Source organism: Raphanus sativus, chromosome 4 (assembly GCF_000801105.2).
Source record: "Raphanus sativus cultivar WK10039 chromosome 4, ASM80110v3, whole genome shotgun sequence".
NCBI classification, from domain to species: Eukaryota; Viridiplantae; Streptophyta; class Magnoliopsida; order Brassicales; family Brassicaceae; genus Raphanus; species Raphanus sativus.
The window spans coordinates 51,488,868-51,505,847 of NC_079514.1; the positions used below are offsets into that span (position 1 = coordinate 51,488,868).

Consider the following 16,980-nt stretch of genomic DNA (forward strand, 5'->3'; position numbering starts at 1 on the left):
ATATGCGTTATTACTACTAAAACATCGATTTTATATCTTCAAAATCAGCTCTGTCCAGTGAGAAAATCTAAAATATCAGAAAACTATTAATTTTAAAAAATAAATTTATATAAATGATGTAGTCACTAAAGAGATTATACACGTATATACACATTCTGAAGTTAATAACTGAAATGAAATTACTAGTTTTTAAATAAGAATATGACAAGCTATTTATGTATTATTATGAAAATGCCAGATACTCTATGGTTTACATATTTTTAAAATCTGTAAAAATAGTTCAAATTAATTATATTTTATACAATATGAACTCATAAAAAGTTTATTAATGCTAATCAATATTAAAAATTTAACCTAATTTCTTTACTGCAAAAATTTCATTGGTTAGATTATATAAATTATTTGAAGTTATATACTCTAATTAATCATCAAAATAAAAATTTTACTTATTTTATAACATAGACAAAAATTCAAAGAAAAATTGTAATATTATGGTAAATTATTATTTTACGTAATAAAAATCTAGATGAAAAGAGGAGTGGTAATTGGTAATATATAATGTACCGTGCAAAGGAGGTGATTGATGCTCTTTTGCCTATATGAGAGTCTCTCTTCTCGTTTCAACACCGTCTCTCTCTCTCTCTCTTAACCTTCATTCCCCAATTCCTCAGATTCTTCTTCTTTCTCCGTCGTCGCTGAGAGAATAAAGGAGGACAAAGTTCTTCCCTTTTGCTCCAAAGGTGATTACTTTAACCTGTTTTGATTATGCCCTTTTGCGTATTTTGATGTCTTCTTCTTCAGTTTCCTCTGCCCTATTCTCTCCGACCCTCTCATCATCACTCTGTTTCCATTGGAGTTTCTCTGTATTGAATTTGAATTCAAAGGCCAGAGCTTTTGCTTGTTTAAGCCCTCTTCGTTGCTTATCTCTTCGAGGGTTTTTTTGTTGAGCATTGGTTTGTTGAATTTGGTTATTAGCAATTGAGATCTTATCTAAATTTGCTAACTTGGTTGAGTCCTTTTTAAATCTCTTGTTTTTTTTGTAGGATCTCTATGATGATGATGATGATGATGCTTTAATGTTTGTAGGATCTGGTCAAGATATGAGTCGTAGGGTGCGTCAGAGAGTGGATGATAACGGAGTTGATTCACCACAACGTTATCTTGTGATTAGTGATGATGATAATGATTTAGCACCAAAGGCTCAGGACTCTGTGGATTGGACTAGTTTGTCTTACGACACTGTGCTTCTTCTCTTTACTCGGTTGAACTACCGAGACCGAGCTAGCTTAGCATCCACCTGCAGGACATGGAGAAGCCTCGGTGCTTCCTCTTGTCTCTGGACCTCGTTAGATCTCCGTCCACACAAGTTTGATCTTTCGATGGCAGCTTCTCTTGCGGATAGGTGTGCTAACCTTCAGAAGGTTCGGTTCCGTGGACTTGACTCTGCTGACGCAATGGTTAACCTCAGGGCGAGGAACCTGGTTGAGATAAGCGGCGACTATTGTAGGAAGATTACAGATGCTACATTGTCTATGATCGCTGCGAGACACGAAGCTCTCGAGAGCCTTCAGCTTGGACCAGACTTCTGCGAGAGGATCACTAGCGACGCTATCAAAGTGATTGCCTTCTGCTGTCCGAAGCTTAGGAAGCTCAGGCTTTCAGGGATGAGAGATGTTAACTCCGAGGCGATTGAGTCTCTGGCCAAGCACTGTCCGCAGCTCTGTGATGTTGGATTCTTGGATTGTCTGAACATCAACGAAGAAGCGCTGGGGAAAGTGGTGTCTCTTCGGTACCTCTCCGTTGCAGGGACGATGAACTTGAACTGGAGAGTTGCTGCAGAGAACTGGGAGAAGCTTCCGAGGTTAACAGCTTTGGATGCTTCCAGAACCAGCATTGACAATGTAGCGGTTTCGAGGCTGATGAAGTCGTCTCAGAGCTTGAGAGTTGTGTGCGCTTTGAACTGCCCTTTGCTAGAACATGATGTGAATGTCAAAGGGAAGCTCCTGCTTGCTATGTTTAACAATGCTTTTAAATTTGACGATAACTCAAAGAAGACGCCAAAGGATGTATTCGCTCACTGGAGAGAGATGATAAGCAAGGAGGATAAAAGCATTGACGAAACAATGCGTTGGATTGAGTGGATCATCTCTCATTCGCTTTTAAGAATGGCAGAGAGCAACTCTCAAGCACTGAACAGTTTCTGGCTCAACCAGGGAGCTAAGCTGCTTCTCAGGTTAATGCAAAGCTCGCAAGAGGATGTACAAGAGAGAGCGGCGACAGGGCTTGCGACTTTCATCGTTGTCGACGATGAGAACGCTAGCATAGACTGTGGAAGAGCAGAAGCAGTTATGAGAGACGGAGGTATCAGGCTTCTTCTGAAACTCGCTAACTCTTGGCGTGAAGGTCTTCAGTCAGAAGCTGCAAAGGCTATTGCGAACTTGTCTGTGAACGCTAACGTTGCAAAGGCTGTTGCTGAAGAAGGAGGGATCAATGTTCTTGCTGGTTTAGCGAAGTCTATGAATAGACTTGTGGCTGAAGAAGCTGCTGGTGGACTATGGAATCTCTCTGTTGGAGAAGAGCATAAGGTAACTATAAAGAGTTGTTAAAAATTTTGTTCTATAAGACTATAACTAACGTTGTTTATTTTTATATATTAGAATGAAATTGCTCAAGCTGGAGGAGTGAATGCTTTAGTGAAGCTTATATTTAGATGGCCAAATGGCTGTGATGGAGTTCTGGTACACGCTTGTCACACCTTAAAGGCCTAACACTTTGGATTTTGGACATTATCTAAAACTACTCTTGTTCTGTCTTTTGATTAGGAGCGTGCTGCTGGGGCGTTAGCTAATTTAGCAGCAGACGATAAATGTAGCACTGAAGTTGCAAGAGCAGGAGGTGTGCATGCCTTGGTGATGCTAGCTCGAAACTGCAAGTATGAAGGAGCACAAGAACAGGTACTTCCTTTGTTCTTGAATGCACCACCTCGTTGATGATTTCTATGCTTTTGGTGATTGTTGTGACGAATTGTCTTTTCTTTTTTATTTCAGGCGGCTCGTGCTTTGGCTAACTTGGCTGCTCATGGTGATAGCAACAATAACAATGCTGCTGTAGGACAAGAGGCTGGTGCCTTAGAAGCACTTGTTCAGCTGACGAAATCGCCTCATGAAGGTGTTCAACAGGAAGCTGCTGGTGCTCTTTGGAATTTGTCGTTTGATGACAAGAATCGAGAATCCATTGCTGCTTTTGGTGGTGTTGAAGCGTTGGTAACATGGTTTCCTTTAATTTTCATTTTATGTCTCTGTTCACCTTACATCTTCAGGACACTCATCAATTGTTTCTGATTATATATATATATATATATATATATATATATATTAGGTGGCGCTTGCCAAGGAATGTTCAGATGCATCCACAGGTCTGCAAGAGAGAGCAGCTGGTGCCCTCTGGGGTCTATCAGTCTCAGAAGCAAACAGGTTCCAACCATTTGAACTTTTATTATTAATGCAAAAAGTTATTTACTTATTACCTTAATGATAACTTTTGGTCTTTCTATCAGCATTGCAATTGGACAAGAAGGTGGTATACCGCCTCTAATTGCTCTTGCAGGATCTGAAGCTGAGGTAAATAAAAAAAAAAACATTTTTGTTTCCTCATAAGCTGTCATGTCATGTCCTCTGTTTTTTTCGGTTATATAATCTAATCCATCTTTTTTTTTACCTTTTTTCCAAGGACGTACATGAAACCGCTGCAGGAGCTCTGTGGAATCTTGCTTTCAATCCTGGTAATGCTCTCCGCATTGTTGCTGAAGGAGGAGTTGTAGCACTTGTTCAACTCTGTTCGTCTTCTGTTTCCAAAATGGCTCGTTTTATGGCTGCATTAGCATTAGCATACATGTTTGATGGAAGGTACTCAAAGCTTCATATCCACATTCAATACACATTTATCTCAATCATGCCTAAAGACTTGCTTTTGATCTTATCGTATCTACACAGGATGGATGAATATGCGATGATAGGGAGTTCATCGGCGGAAAGTACATCTAAGAGTGTTAGCTTGCCTGGTGCTAGAATAAAGGCTCTTAAACACATTGAGAGTTTCATTACAACCTTCATGGAACCTCAAGTCTTTGCAGCAGCTGCTTTATCATCTGCTCCTTCTATGTTAGCACAAGTCTCAGAGAAAATTAGAATCCCTGAAGTTGGCCACTTGAGATGCAGCGGTTCCGAGATTGGAAGATTCGTTACGATGCTGCGCAACCCTTCTCCTATACTCAAAGCATGTGCAGCTTTTGCGCTTGTCCAGGTTACTACATATATATATATAAGTTTTAAAACCAGTTGTAGTTTTGAGTACTAACCTGTGAAAGTGCAGTTTACAATACCGGGAGGTAGACACGCAATGCATCACGCAAGCTTGATGCAGAACGCTGGAGAAGCGAGGATCTTGCGTTCTGCTGCTGCAGCTGCGAACATGCCTCGTGAGGCTAAGATATTTGCGAAGATTGTGCTTAGGAATCTGGAGCATCACCAGGCAGAATGTTCAAAAGGAAAGAAAAGTATCATCTTATAATAGGATTTGAGAGAGCCTTTTGTTTTATTAGCATATTTGTTTTAGTGAATAGAATGTGTCTCTCCAAACCATATACATGTCAAGACAAAGGCTCATGCTCTGCAAAACACACAAAACCATCAAGACTTTTGGGTCTGAGAAGATGTGTTTGGACAAGAAAGGTGTTGTGATACTATATAGTCTGTGGACTTATTGTGTTTATTTGTCTCCTCCTGAGATATTTTTCCTGTAATAAAAGACCTTAGCGGATTATTATGATTGGTGTTCTTTGTCCCATTTGTAAGCTCTGTTCATTTCTTGTGACAAAAGTTATTTAGCTTTTTTATATCATAAAATATAAACTGATCACTTATAGTTCTTTTGCCTGATACTGTGAGATGATTAGGTAAAATCTCATCGATCTCCTTATATGATAGAATTACCATGCCTTAGTATCCTTCTTCTTACTAAGAAGCTCTGTGGCTTTCCAATCTTTGAGAGAAGATGCAAAATCCCTGATGTCTTGGGAGATCACCATCAGTTTTGATGGTTCAGGATTATTGTCAAACACCAAACCAAAAAAAGTCCAGTTTCATCCGCATACTTATCTCCTGAAACCCATTAATACGGACATCTAATAATAAGATACAGTAGAAAGAAAATAGCGTTAAGGTGAGGTTACTTGTAAGTCAAGGCACTTCCCACCTTGGGATGACAGCTTTGCCCTAACTGTTTGGCTAAACAGGCTCTTTATGTAACGGCGAGATCAAACAGAGCAAGAAATATTGTAATGGCAAAGATCAAACCAAGAGTTAGTTACCAGTTAATGTGTGTTCTTAGGGCTGGGCAAATTAACCGAACCCGAAAATCCGAACCGAATCTGATCTGATAAAAACGAATTCGAACCGATCCGAACCCGAAATAAATACCGAATGGATCTTGTTTTATGGTATTTTGGGTTATGGGTATTATCCGAACCGAACCCGAATTTAAATGGATATCCGATAGAACCCGAAACATTCAAAACCCCAAAAAAACTTACACTAAACATGATTTAATTTCTGATATGTATCCAAAATACACTTAGATATATGAAACATCTAAATTATTATCTATTACATAAAGGTTGGTGGTTTTATAACATGGAAGTTTATAGTTGAAGATTGCGGTTGAAGTTTGAAGTTTTTATATTTTGGTTTTGTGTTCATTGAACAATGCTTCTCATTTCATGAGAAATTGGTTTTCGTTTTATGCTTTCATTTATTTTGTTTTATTTCTATCGATAGATATGTTTACTTTTTTGTTTGATTTTGAATGATCAAGGTTGATGTTTCTTTTTTATTTTCGAAGTTTTATTTAAATTTTTTGGTTTTTGATTTCATTAAATAATATGTTTCTCATTTCGTTTTGATTTTAGTTTTAGCTTTCTTTGAATTCTCTCATTTTTTTTGATTTATTTATATCAATAAAGATGTTTGGTTTTCGTTTTAAATTTGCGTCGTTTTATAATTGTTTTCTTTGGTTAGTGACAAAATTGATGATTTTACTTACTTACTTGTATTACAAGTTACGATTTATTTAGATTTGTATTGGTTACATTTAGTATAAATGATATATTCAAGAACCGAAAGTCCGTTTGAAACCTAAACCCGATAGTATTTCGGGTTATACCAATACCAAAATAATTTACCAACTCCGATCCGAACCGAAGAGCACCCGAACCGGTCCCGAACCGAAGTTTTAAATTATCCGAATGGGGCTGGTTTTCGGTAACCAAAAAAACCCGAACCCGATTAAAATAGAACCGACACCCGAATGGTACCCCGGTTACCCAGTCCTATGTGTTCTTTATTAAATACCGAACAAAACCAATCAAGTACGATTTTTCAATCAAATAAGAGTAACAAAGTTACAAGCATCAAATGAAGATATCAAAATACATGTCTATATCAAGAAGAATAGTAATACAGAAGAAAATGAAGATATAAAAAAAGAATGAAGCAGAAAATTAAATATCTCTTAGATTGTATAGTTGTTGTTATTAACATCATCCAGATCATATCCTTTCAGCTTTGCAGCTGAATCAACTTTCCCTTTCAATGTCTGAATCTCTCTCATTCTGGAAAGTAATCAAGATGTCCAACATATAAATCATCATCGATGAAACATAACATGTAAGAGACTACTCTCTAGTAACATATACATATTAGAGAAAGTTATCACAAAAAATATTCCAACCTTGCAAGTTCTCTGCACGCCTTTTAGCTTCATCATCAGCCAAACTGCTAAGTTCTGGCTGCACCATTTCTCTCATTCATTGGCTTTTGACCTGTCTCTAAACCAAAGTTCTTCTTGCCAGTGAGTGAAGTCTGATAACAACAAAGCACAATTCTTGTTAGGCCAATGTTATTTGTGATGTACAAAATGTCAAAATGAGAGATGTATACAAACCCTTTGGTCGACCATTTGGTTCCATGATTTGCCAGTTAGTGCATAACGGACTAGGAACTTGATAGGATCAAGTAACATGTATGTTACTATGTTGAACACCCATATAACTCCAGTCCAACCCCATCCAATGCTTCTTATTCCAGCAAAAGGCCATGTTGCCATTGCTGCTATCACCGATGCAACCTTGTAAAAAGTACACATAGACCATTGACACTACTATAAGAGAAATACCAAAAAAAAAGGAAAAAAAAAATAGAAATACCATATGATATATATCACAAACAATTTTTGTTCAAGAAAATAGCAAACAAGAGAACATTTCTTATAGTAGCATTAATACAAAGTCTTTGTTTAAAAATATATATTTTTATTTTGGTTTGGGTTTAGAGTGTAGTATTTTAGTTATTTTACTTAAAAATGACATTTTTGGATTTTTTTTTCTTTAGGTGCTATTTTGGCACATAAATTTCTTTGTGTTATCTAAAGGGTTTGCCCTTGCTATAAATGAAGAAGGAAATTGTAATAAAGGGAATGAGATAGATGAGTAAAATTTCCCTTACCAGCTGAGCAATGAGAAAAGCAATCACAAGAAGGAAACCAGGACGTTCAACAAATGACCAGCTTCTTGAACGGGTCACAAAGATCAGAGCTTGGCTGATGGTGCTGACTTGAAGGTACACAGCAGAAGCCATCTGTTCATTCAAATGTGCAGCCACTGCCTTGTCTTTCATGTTGTAATTGTGCTGGTTGAAATTTCTCACATCGAAAATATCCTACCACATAAGAAGAAAAAAAGAAGATATTATTGGTAATGTATGTAAACCAAGGAAAGAGATAATGTATATAGCTTTACATGGAAGAAGTTAGTTTCATATGCTGCCCAGAAGAACACAACGCTCATGATAGCCAAGTAAGCTCCAAGAACAACACCAGTTGCAAAAATCTCCTTTAGTTTCCAACAATCTGGAGTTGGAGATGGCTTGACTCTGTCTTTTGATATGGTCATTATAGTACCTTTTCAACATAAGAGTAAACTTATCATGACAGCAACCTTAAGCTGAATAATTGAAAAAAAATTCAGCAGTCACACTAACCATCATTGAGGATTGCAATAACAAGAACCATGAATGGAGGGAAGTCAAACTCCCAGAACACACACAAAAGCATGAAACCCATCTATAAACACAAAGGCATATAGAAAAAAATGTGTTATCAGATGGTGAATAAGACCTTTAGTATAAGGTGTAGAAACTTACCACAATACGTATAGTGATAGAAACAGCATATATCTGCAGAATGAATCAATCCAAGAGTTCATTTTAAACATTATAAGGTTGTTACACGTGTCAATGAAGCTGAAGCATTTTATGGTACCGTGTAATTTTTCATTCTCTGGAAGATGGCACGGCTAGTCAAGACAGCACTGATGATAACACTAAGACCAGGTTCTGTTAAGACAATATCAGAAGCACTACGAGCAGCATCAGTAGCATCATCCACAGCAATTCCAATATCAGCTTTCTTCAGTGCAGGTGCATCATTCACTCCATCACCAGTCATACCGCATATGTGTTTTCTTGATTGTAATCTCTTCACAATCTCATACTTGTGCTCTAAGAAATCAAGACAAAATGGTGTTTTTTCAGATATCACACTTAAAAGATCATAGTTACAAGTGTGGTTATCGCTTACCAGGAAACACTCCTGCAAAGCCATCTGCGTTCTCAATAAGTTCATCAATGGATATTGTTTCTGTGTGGTTATCAGAGAGCAAAGATGAAGATGGGTACATGTTCGTTCCCATTCCAAGTCTTCTTCCTGTTTCTTTAGCAATAGCAAGCTGGTCACCTGCAAGTATTATGATGTTCTGACACTTTATGAGTACACATTGAATGCAAAAAAGTTTAGCATGATGCAAAGACAGGACATGCTTTATACCTGTGATCATCTTAACACTGACTCCAAGATGAAGTGCTCGCTCAATTGTTTGTGCACTGTCCTGACGAGGTGGATCAAACAGAGGAAGAAGAGCTACAAAGTCCCATGGACCACCTTCACCTTTAACATCACCATCTGGTACTTGCTATTATGGAAATGGATAGTAAACAAAGTAAGAAGATGTCCTATTGATAGCAAGTTCAGACATTACTTGAGAAAGAAGTTAGGTATGTCTAACCTGATATGCTAATCCTAGGGATCTTAAGCCACGCTCTGCGAATTTTTCGATTTTAGCATGTACCTTCTCCTTGATTTCTAATTTATTGTGTGCCATATCCAAAATCTAGAGAACAACGAGAACACACTTTCAGAAAAAAACGAGTGAATATTAAGGTGATGTAGTGATAGCTATTTATAGTAACCAACCTCTTCAGGCGCTCCTTTGCTCACTCGGTGCATATTACCTTCTCCATCAAGGAAGGTTAGTGCAGTTCTTCTATTAGCTGGACTGAAAGGAAGAAAATGGAGTTCTTTGATTCCTGCACGTGCCTGGATTGGATACAAAGTATCAGATCAATACATCAATCACAGCTTAGTCGAAGTTGAGTCTTTGATCAATACATCTTTAGGGTCTGACAACATGGAAACTATAGCAGTATCAATAGCATCTTGGTTCTCTAGACGTGCAGCTCTTGCAGCCATAAGCACAGCCATATCTTTGTCAATGCCTTCCATGAAAATCTGCAACACAAGAAATAAAAGTGCTATTTGTTACATCAAGATCAGTAGCTACAGAGTGAGTAGGATGGTGAGGAAAGATGCGAACCTCGATGAGATTCTTGTCCACTGAAAGCTTGTTAAGCGTGAGAGTACCAGTTTTATCACTGCACAGAACATCCATTCCAGCCATTTCTTCAATGGCTGTCATTCTCTTTGTTATAGCACCCTGACGTGGATCACAAGTAAAGTCATTATACAAAGACAACAGAAGCTAAGTGACTCTTTTCTTGAGAGTTGTGTTTTACCTGTTCAGCCAAGCGATGTGCACCAATTGCCATTGTGACAGAGAGAACAGTGGGCATAGCAATGGGGATACCACCAATCAGTAAGACAAGAAGATTATCGATACCGACACGGTAACCTCTCTTTTGTAGACCATATATAACAATGATTTCAATCACAATTCCTACTGCAATGGAGCAGATACAGAAGTTTCCTATTGCTGTCAAAACCTAGATAGCAATAAACAAGGTTTCTATATTAGTCACTAACTCTCAAAATGGAAGGTTTGTAGTTTTTAATGAAATTTTGAACAAACCTACCTTCTGGAAGTGACCAACATGATTAGTACTGTCCACAAGATGAGCAGCCTTTCCAAAGAAAGTGTGGACACCAGTGGCTATAACAACTGCTTCAATTTCACCTTGCTTGCAAGTTGAACCAGAGAATACTGATGAACCAGGGTTTTTGGTTACTGGAAGAGACTCACCTGTAAGTGCTGACTGGAGAAAATATAAACCTAAACCAAGATTAGTCCAAAGGGAAGATAAAGAACGCATAGCTATGACATCATCCAGAAGCAGAACTAGCCTGGTCAATCTTTAAAGGGTCTCCTTCAAGAAGACGAGCATCAGCTGGAATGATATCTCCAAGTTTGATACTAACTATATCTCCGGGAACCAATTCAGCTGCATCTATCTCATTCCATTTCTTGTCACGGATGGCCTTAAACAATTTGATTAATAAGATAAGGCTATTTCCATCACATAATCATATGAAAGCAACCGAAAAATTAACGAGTAGAATACCTTGGCCTTAGGGGCTAACTGAGCCATGAGAGCAGCTGCTGCATTTCCTGCATTGTTTTCTTCTACAAAACTGATTGTTGAGTTTATCAAAAGTAAGACCACAATACCCACAAAGTCATGATAATCCGGTGGCTTGCCCTGAACATTTGAGACAGATTAGTTTTTCATCACAATCTTGAAGAACATGAATGATGATAGGGAAGAAAAGAAGTACTCCTCCATGTGCAAGACCAATAGCCATGAGGGCTGCAATTTCCATGACCCATGAAAGTGGATTCCACATGAACCCCAAGAACTTGAGTATCTTACTTTCCTGCAGAGCCATATAAAGTGAGAGATCTACGTAACTAAGAGAGACAGAGAGAGACTGGTTTTAAACCTTCTTCTCCTCAAGTTTGTTGTAACCAAACAAGGTAAGACGCTCCTGCACTTGATTAGAGGTCAACCCTTCTTTAGTGCTCTTGAGATGTTGAAATACCTCTTCAACGGGAACATTTTCCTGCAAGGCAAGGATCCATATAAAAAGGCTATCAGAACCAAACAAAAAAAGCAAGTGATGGGGTACAACAAATACATTACCAGATCAATGTTCTCTGTGGTAATAGCCTTGAGAGCTTCTATTTCCGTCATATCTCACTTCCTTTTTGCTTGAGCCGGAAGTTACTAAAACTCTTATGTACTAATCTGCAATGACAAGTTACTTTATTCACCAGTACAAGAGATTACACACTTTCCTTGTGCCACAAGACATTACAGGGCCACTTTGCTTAATCAAAAAGCATCTCTTAATATGAATATCCTTCCGTCCAAGAAGAAACTATGTATTAGAATTTCATGCAGACGTGAATCAAATAAGCAACAAATACCTGGAACAATTTAAATAAAAAACTTCACCAAATCATCATCCGTAAGCCCCTTCATTAGCTTGACCTTCACGAAAGGAAAGAAGACAACCTTTTCAAACCTAGGGAAAATGTGGAATGCAGGCAACAAATAAAGAAGACTAGAGGGTTATATATAATAACAAGTTCAAATATTTGCCGGTCAGATTAACCAAATGCAGGATAAAGCTGAATCATTCAACTCTTTTATTCAACTTGACATCATATATTTACCACAAGTTAACTAAAATAAGGAAAAATTATGTGAGAATGAATATTCATTTACCAATGTATATGTGAAGACGTAGAAAGGATGTACAAAGTCGTAGAGCCTCTTGTACTGGCCTTAGGGTAGTAAAAAAATCTAAACTAAACCTACTCCTTATGTTACACCTCCGTAAGAATCCGGGATGGTAACTCGTGCTCCTATCAATCAGGAGAAGAAATTTTTCTCAGAAGTCAAAAGAATCTGACTAAGATGTTGATTACAGCGATGTTTAAGGTCATAAGGTCATTGACCTCTGTTTTTTTTTTGCATATTAAAAATGTTAGAGAGAGACACAAAAGACACACACATACGTCAAATAATTCAATCAAACCCTCCTCAAGGTTACCTTATTCGCAATTATTTAGCAAAACAAAGGTTTCTATTCTTAGAACGTGTAAGAAAATTTTCTCAAAATGTAAACTCTATAATAAACAATTTAAGATAGTGGTGATCCCATGATGTTGGGATTGTTTTGTTTTTTACGCTAATCAGGATATTTCGAGATCCTTGCGAGCATAAACACCATCCATTAAATCAAAATCAATAATTAAAATGTAAGAAGTTTTGACCATATAAAGCTTCAGAAGACAAGAACCGAACAATTTAGCCGGACGTCCTTTCGACAAGTTTCTTCGATCAAGAATCCATGGGCGTAGTAACTAAGAAAGGTATTATAAGAGTTGGGATGAAACTGTGTTGCAACTAGTTGGAGCGAGAAAATGCAAATTAGTGAAGAAGTATCCACAATTTATGTACCTATATTCATAAAGGAGAATTGTACAATTATGTACCTATATTCATAAAGTAACTTTATATGAATGAAATCATTTACACAAATGTAAAATGTATGAGTTTTTTAACTAGAAAACGTTTCTCCTTTATGTAAAAAAATTGCTAATCATATGTATTTTATGATTCAGTATTCTTATAGGAAAATGATACACATATAGTGAATTGTAATGAGTGCGCATAAGTGTTATCTTCAATAGCTTGGTAAGTCTGGCGACAAGTAACAAAAAAGGAAAAAAAAGTAAGTCTGGCGGCCAAGTAATTTTGCAAAAGAAGATATATAATGCAGATTCAAAGAAGCATTCAAGAATCCATTAAAGAGCAGACGAATGATATGCTCTTTGATTTGTTAATCAGTAAAAAGTCCACAGTTGTGGGGTCGATTCTACTAGTGATGATGATGGGCCTTTTGGCCTTTAGAGGAAAGTTTATTGGTAAAGAAAATAGAAAGCTAAAAAGAGAAATAAAAGGAAAGATGCATGTGGTTCTTTGTTCTGTTCGAAAAAGACTTGTTCAAAGAGAGGAAAGTAACACTTTTCACCGTATTCAGCTTCAAAATTTTCACCATCCTGCCGTTTCTGTTTTCCACTTTCGGTGGTGCCTTTTCCTCCTGGTCCTCCTGACCTTAGCTCAGAACTCAGAAGCCTCACAGATGCACGATCCTTTTGTTTCTTTGATTCGCAACAGTTTTTTATTTTATTATTGAAACAGCATCTCCTCTATTAAATTTGATAATCACAAGTTAAACGTGTCTTGTAGTGTTAGTGATAGTATAATACAAGTTCTTGTAGTGAATTATCTTTATTAACCTTAGTATTGTAATGTATAGGTTCTGGTAACGGTTAATAAATTGTGTCAGAAAATGTCTAAAATGCATTTTTTAATCAAAGTTTTTAACAAATAAACGGACCGAAAGGTAGAAAGGTTAGTGCAGGTAAATGACAGTCACTAACTCGTTTTATCAGTCGAGGAAAATAATATTTTAACTAATTTTGTCGGTTATGTTTTTTTTTTCTTCTTTTCCGATAAATATGAGAGAATTGAGTACAGTGTTTAGTGTGTATTGAGTGAGCACACACAGACTCTCTCTCTCTCTCTCTCTTTTGAATAATGCAGAGCCGACTTGAGCTCCACGCGCCACCGTAACGAACTAAACCGAAGTTTAGAGAAAAAAAAATCATGGGATGCGCGGCGTCGAAACTCGACAGCGAGGACACTGTCCGGCGGTGCAAAGATCGCCGCCGTCTGATGAAAGAAGCCGTCTACGCTCGCCACCACCTCGCCGCCGCTCACTCCGATTACTGCCGATCGCTTCGTCTAACCGGATCCGCTCTCTCCTCGTTCGCCGCCGGCGAGCCTCTCTCCGTATCCGGTCAAACTCCCTCAGTGTTCCTCCACCCTCCTCCTCCTCAACAACAGTCTCCCGCCAATCTTATCCCTCCACGTGTCCCTCCTCCTCAACAACAATCTCCCGCCAATCTTATCCCTCCTCTTCTGAAGCTGGAGCAGGCTCCTCCTCCGATCATCATCGCCAATCGACAACGAAGGAAACAGCAAAACAAACCTAAGGTGCCTCATATACTCTCTGAGTCGTCGTCTCCTGTGAGTGAGAGATCAAATCTCTTCCCGGAAGCGTACCAGAACTCGACTTACTCAGCTACTCCTTCCCACGCCTCTTCCGTCTGGAACTGGGAGAACTTCTACCCTCCCTCTCCTCCCGACTCCGAGTTCTTCGATAAAAAGGCTCAAGAGAGGAGGAGGAAACAGAAGAAGCCAGATAATCCGTTTAGCGATGATACCGAGACGACGGAGAGGTCGTCAGAGTATGACTTCTTCAATCCGAGTACTAATAACAAGAAGAAGAAACAGTTTGAATCAATGGATGAAGAAGAGACGGAGAGAGAGGAGGTGCAGTGTAGTGAATGGGACGTTCACGATCATTACAGCACTACCAGCTCCTCTGACGTCACTGAAGATGACAATTTGGAGTCGATCTCCGAGATCGGGACTAATCACCAAGAACCTTCTTCACCAATGCCGCCACAGCAGGAACACGGCGGCGGCATTGGAGAAAGAAGATATCATCATGATAAAGCTGATGATGGTAGCTATAGAGGGGGAGGAGAGATGGTGGTTAGGCATAGAGATTTGAGAGAGATCGCTGATGCGCTCAAGGAGAATTTCGATAAGGCGGCTGCTGCGGGTGAGCAAGTGTCTCAGATGCTTGAGCTAGGTAGAGCTCAGCTTGATAAGAGTTTCGGACAGTTGAAGAGTGAGTTTATTATGTTCTGTTTCTTTGATAAATTTTGAGTTTTTTTTTCACAAAGTTTGATTTTGGTTTGGTTTATGTTTTTTAGAAACTGTGATTCATTCGAGTAGCTTACTAAGCAGCCTGAGCTCGACTTGGACCTCGAAGCCGCCGTTAGCAGTTAAGTACAGGCTAGACACGACGGCTTTGGATCAACCAAACAGTGTCAAGAGCCTTTGTTCCACTCTTGACCGTCTCTTGGCTTGGGAGAAGAAGCTCTATGATGAAATCAAGGTCTAATTTTTTTTCCCAGCTTTTGATGAAATTTTTTTTACCAATTGACTGTTGGTAAACTGATAGGATTCTTTCAGGCTAGAGAAGGTGTGAAGATTGAGCACGAGAAGAAGTTATCACAACTTCAAAGCCAAGAGTATAAAGGGGAGGATGAAGCTAAGCTAGACAAGACAAAGGCCTCTATAACGAGGTTACAGTCACTGATCATTGTTACATCTCAAGCTGTTACAACCACATCTACGGCTATAATCCGTCTTCGTGATACCGACCTTGTTCCTCAGCTTGTTGAACTATGTCATGGGTAAGCTTTCCTCTGCTACTTGATCCTAAAGTTTTCTTGAATTTTACAGTTTTGGTAAGTTATCATTATTACCCCATTTTGGTTTCTCAAAGTCAGTGTTGCATTCACCTCCACCTACTTTCAAAGAATCTTGTGGACGCAATAAGTAGGTAAACAGTTATTAGGCCATATTTTTTAGAATTTTGTGGTCCTTGGTAATGATATGTTTAGGTAGGTCCTTTACCTTTCTTATCTAGTGCTACAGTTTATAGTTTTTTGCTCCTTTTATAAAGTTTTATAGCTTATCCTGTCAAATTCTGTTACTCAAATTAAAGACATTTTGTTAGACAAAACCATAATAATAAGATGTTGAACTAAAAACTGAGACATTTTATTCACCTGATGCAGCTTTATGTACATGTGGAAAGCTATGCATCAATACCACGAGACACAGAACAGCATCGTGGAGCAAGTTCGAGGGCTCATCAACAGATCAAACAAAGGCGAATCAACCTCTGAGCTACATCGACAAGCTACACGTGACTTAGAATCAGCTGTCTCTTCTTGGCACTCCAGTTTTACTCACGTGATCAAATTCCAGCGTGACTTCATACACTCGGTTCACGCATGGTTCAAACTGACCCTTTTTCCGGTTTGCCACGAAGACGAAACAGCCAAAGAACCAACGGATGCTTACGCCTTCTGCGACGAGTGGAAACTCGCTCTGGACCGTGTCCCCGACACGGTAGCATCCGAAGCAATCAAAAGCTTCATCAACGTGGTGCACGTGATATCCGCGAAGCAAGCAGATGAACACAAGATAAAGAAGAGAACAGAGTCAGCATCAAAAGAGCTGGAGAAGAAAGCTTCGTCTCTTAGAAACCTAGAAAGGAAATACTACCAGTCATACTCAATGGTCGGTGTCGGTATACCAGATACAGGACCTGATAACCAACACATGTTAGACTCTAGAGACCCGCTAAGCGACAAGAAAGCGGAGCTTGAGGTTTGCAGGAGGAGAGTGGAGGAAGAAATGGTGAAGCATTCAAAGGCTATAGAAGTGACAAGAACCATGACTTTGAATAACTTGCAGACAGGGTTGCCTGGTGTGTTCCAAGCTTTAACAAGTTTCTCTGCTTTGTTCATGGAGTCTCTTCAAACGGTATGCACTCGCTCATACTCTATCAAATAGGACGCATTATATTATATAATGTATACATAGCTTCTTCAATTCTTATAATTTTGAAGTACTGTTACTACCAAGGATTGGTTATTTTGTGAGGGAAGGGTAATAATAATCTATGTTGTGATTGTCTCTACTCTTAATTTAAACTCCCAAGTGGGTTGGTGTGAGGGGTCCCTCTCCATCGGATTCTTCTGAATCTGACAACTCTTCACTTCTTGTCTTAAAGTGAAACCACATGATTTGGTTTAGTAAACCGAATCTTCTCTCTGGAATCATCTTGTGTGCCCCT

General features: G+C 38.6%; 2 protein-coding genes and 1 pseudogene across 3 annotated transcripts; 2 read left to right on the top strand and 1 right to left on the bottom strand.

The window, feature by feature from the left end:
* Nucleotides 1-583: 583 nt before the first annotated feature.
* On the top strand, nucleotides 584-4,845 carry LOC108854961 (protein ARABIDILLO 2). Of its 2 annotated transcripts, none has more exons than XM_018628638.2 (10): nucleotides 584-740; nucleotides 1,044-2,585; nucleotides 2,658-2,738; nucleotides 2,823-2,954; nucleotides 3,048-3,263; nucleotides 3,379-3,473; nucleotides 3,557-3,620; nucleotides 3,730-3,905; nucleotides 3,993-4,302; nucleotides 4,372-4,845. In XM_018628638.2, the coding sequence occupies exons 2-10, from the start codon at nucleotides 1,077-1,079 to the stop codon at nucleotides 4,567-4,569; spliced, it is 2,781 nt and encodes a 926-aa protein (XP_018484140.1). In that variant the 5' UTR covers nucleotides 584-740; nucleotides 1,044-1,076; the 3' UTR covers nucleotides 4,570-4,845. The 2 variants fall into 2 exon arrangements, with proteins under 2 accessions (XP_018484140.1, XP_018484141.1); XM_018628639.2 differs by having other exon boundaries at nucleotides 1,087-2,585.
* A 1,722-nt stretch (nucleotides 4,846-6,567) lies between these two features.
* LOC108854746 (ATPase 7, plasma membrane-type-like) lies at nucleotides 6,568-10,496 on the bottom strand (annotated as a pseudogene).
* Nucleotides 10,497-13,726: 3,230 nt separating this feature from the next.
* Nucleotides 13,727-16,817, top strand: LOC108854747 (nitrate regulatory gene2 protein). The gene is made up of 4 exons (XM_018628386.2): nucleotides 13,727-14,955; nucleotides 15,041-15,225; nucleotides 15,303-15,526; nucleotides 15,914-16,817. Exons 1-4 carry the CDS (start codon nucleotides 13,863-13,865, stop codon nucleotides 16,695-16,697), a joined length of 2,286 nt encoding a protein of 761 aa, XP_018483888.1. The 5' UTR covers nucleotides 13,727-13,862; the 3' UTR covers nucleotides 16,698-16,817.
* The last annotated feature ends 163 nt before the right edge of the window (nucleotides 16,818-16,980 follow it).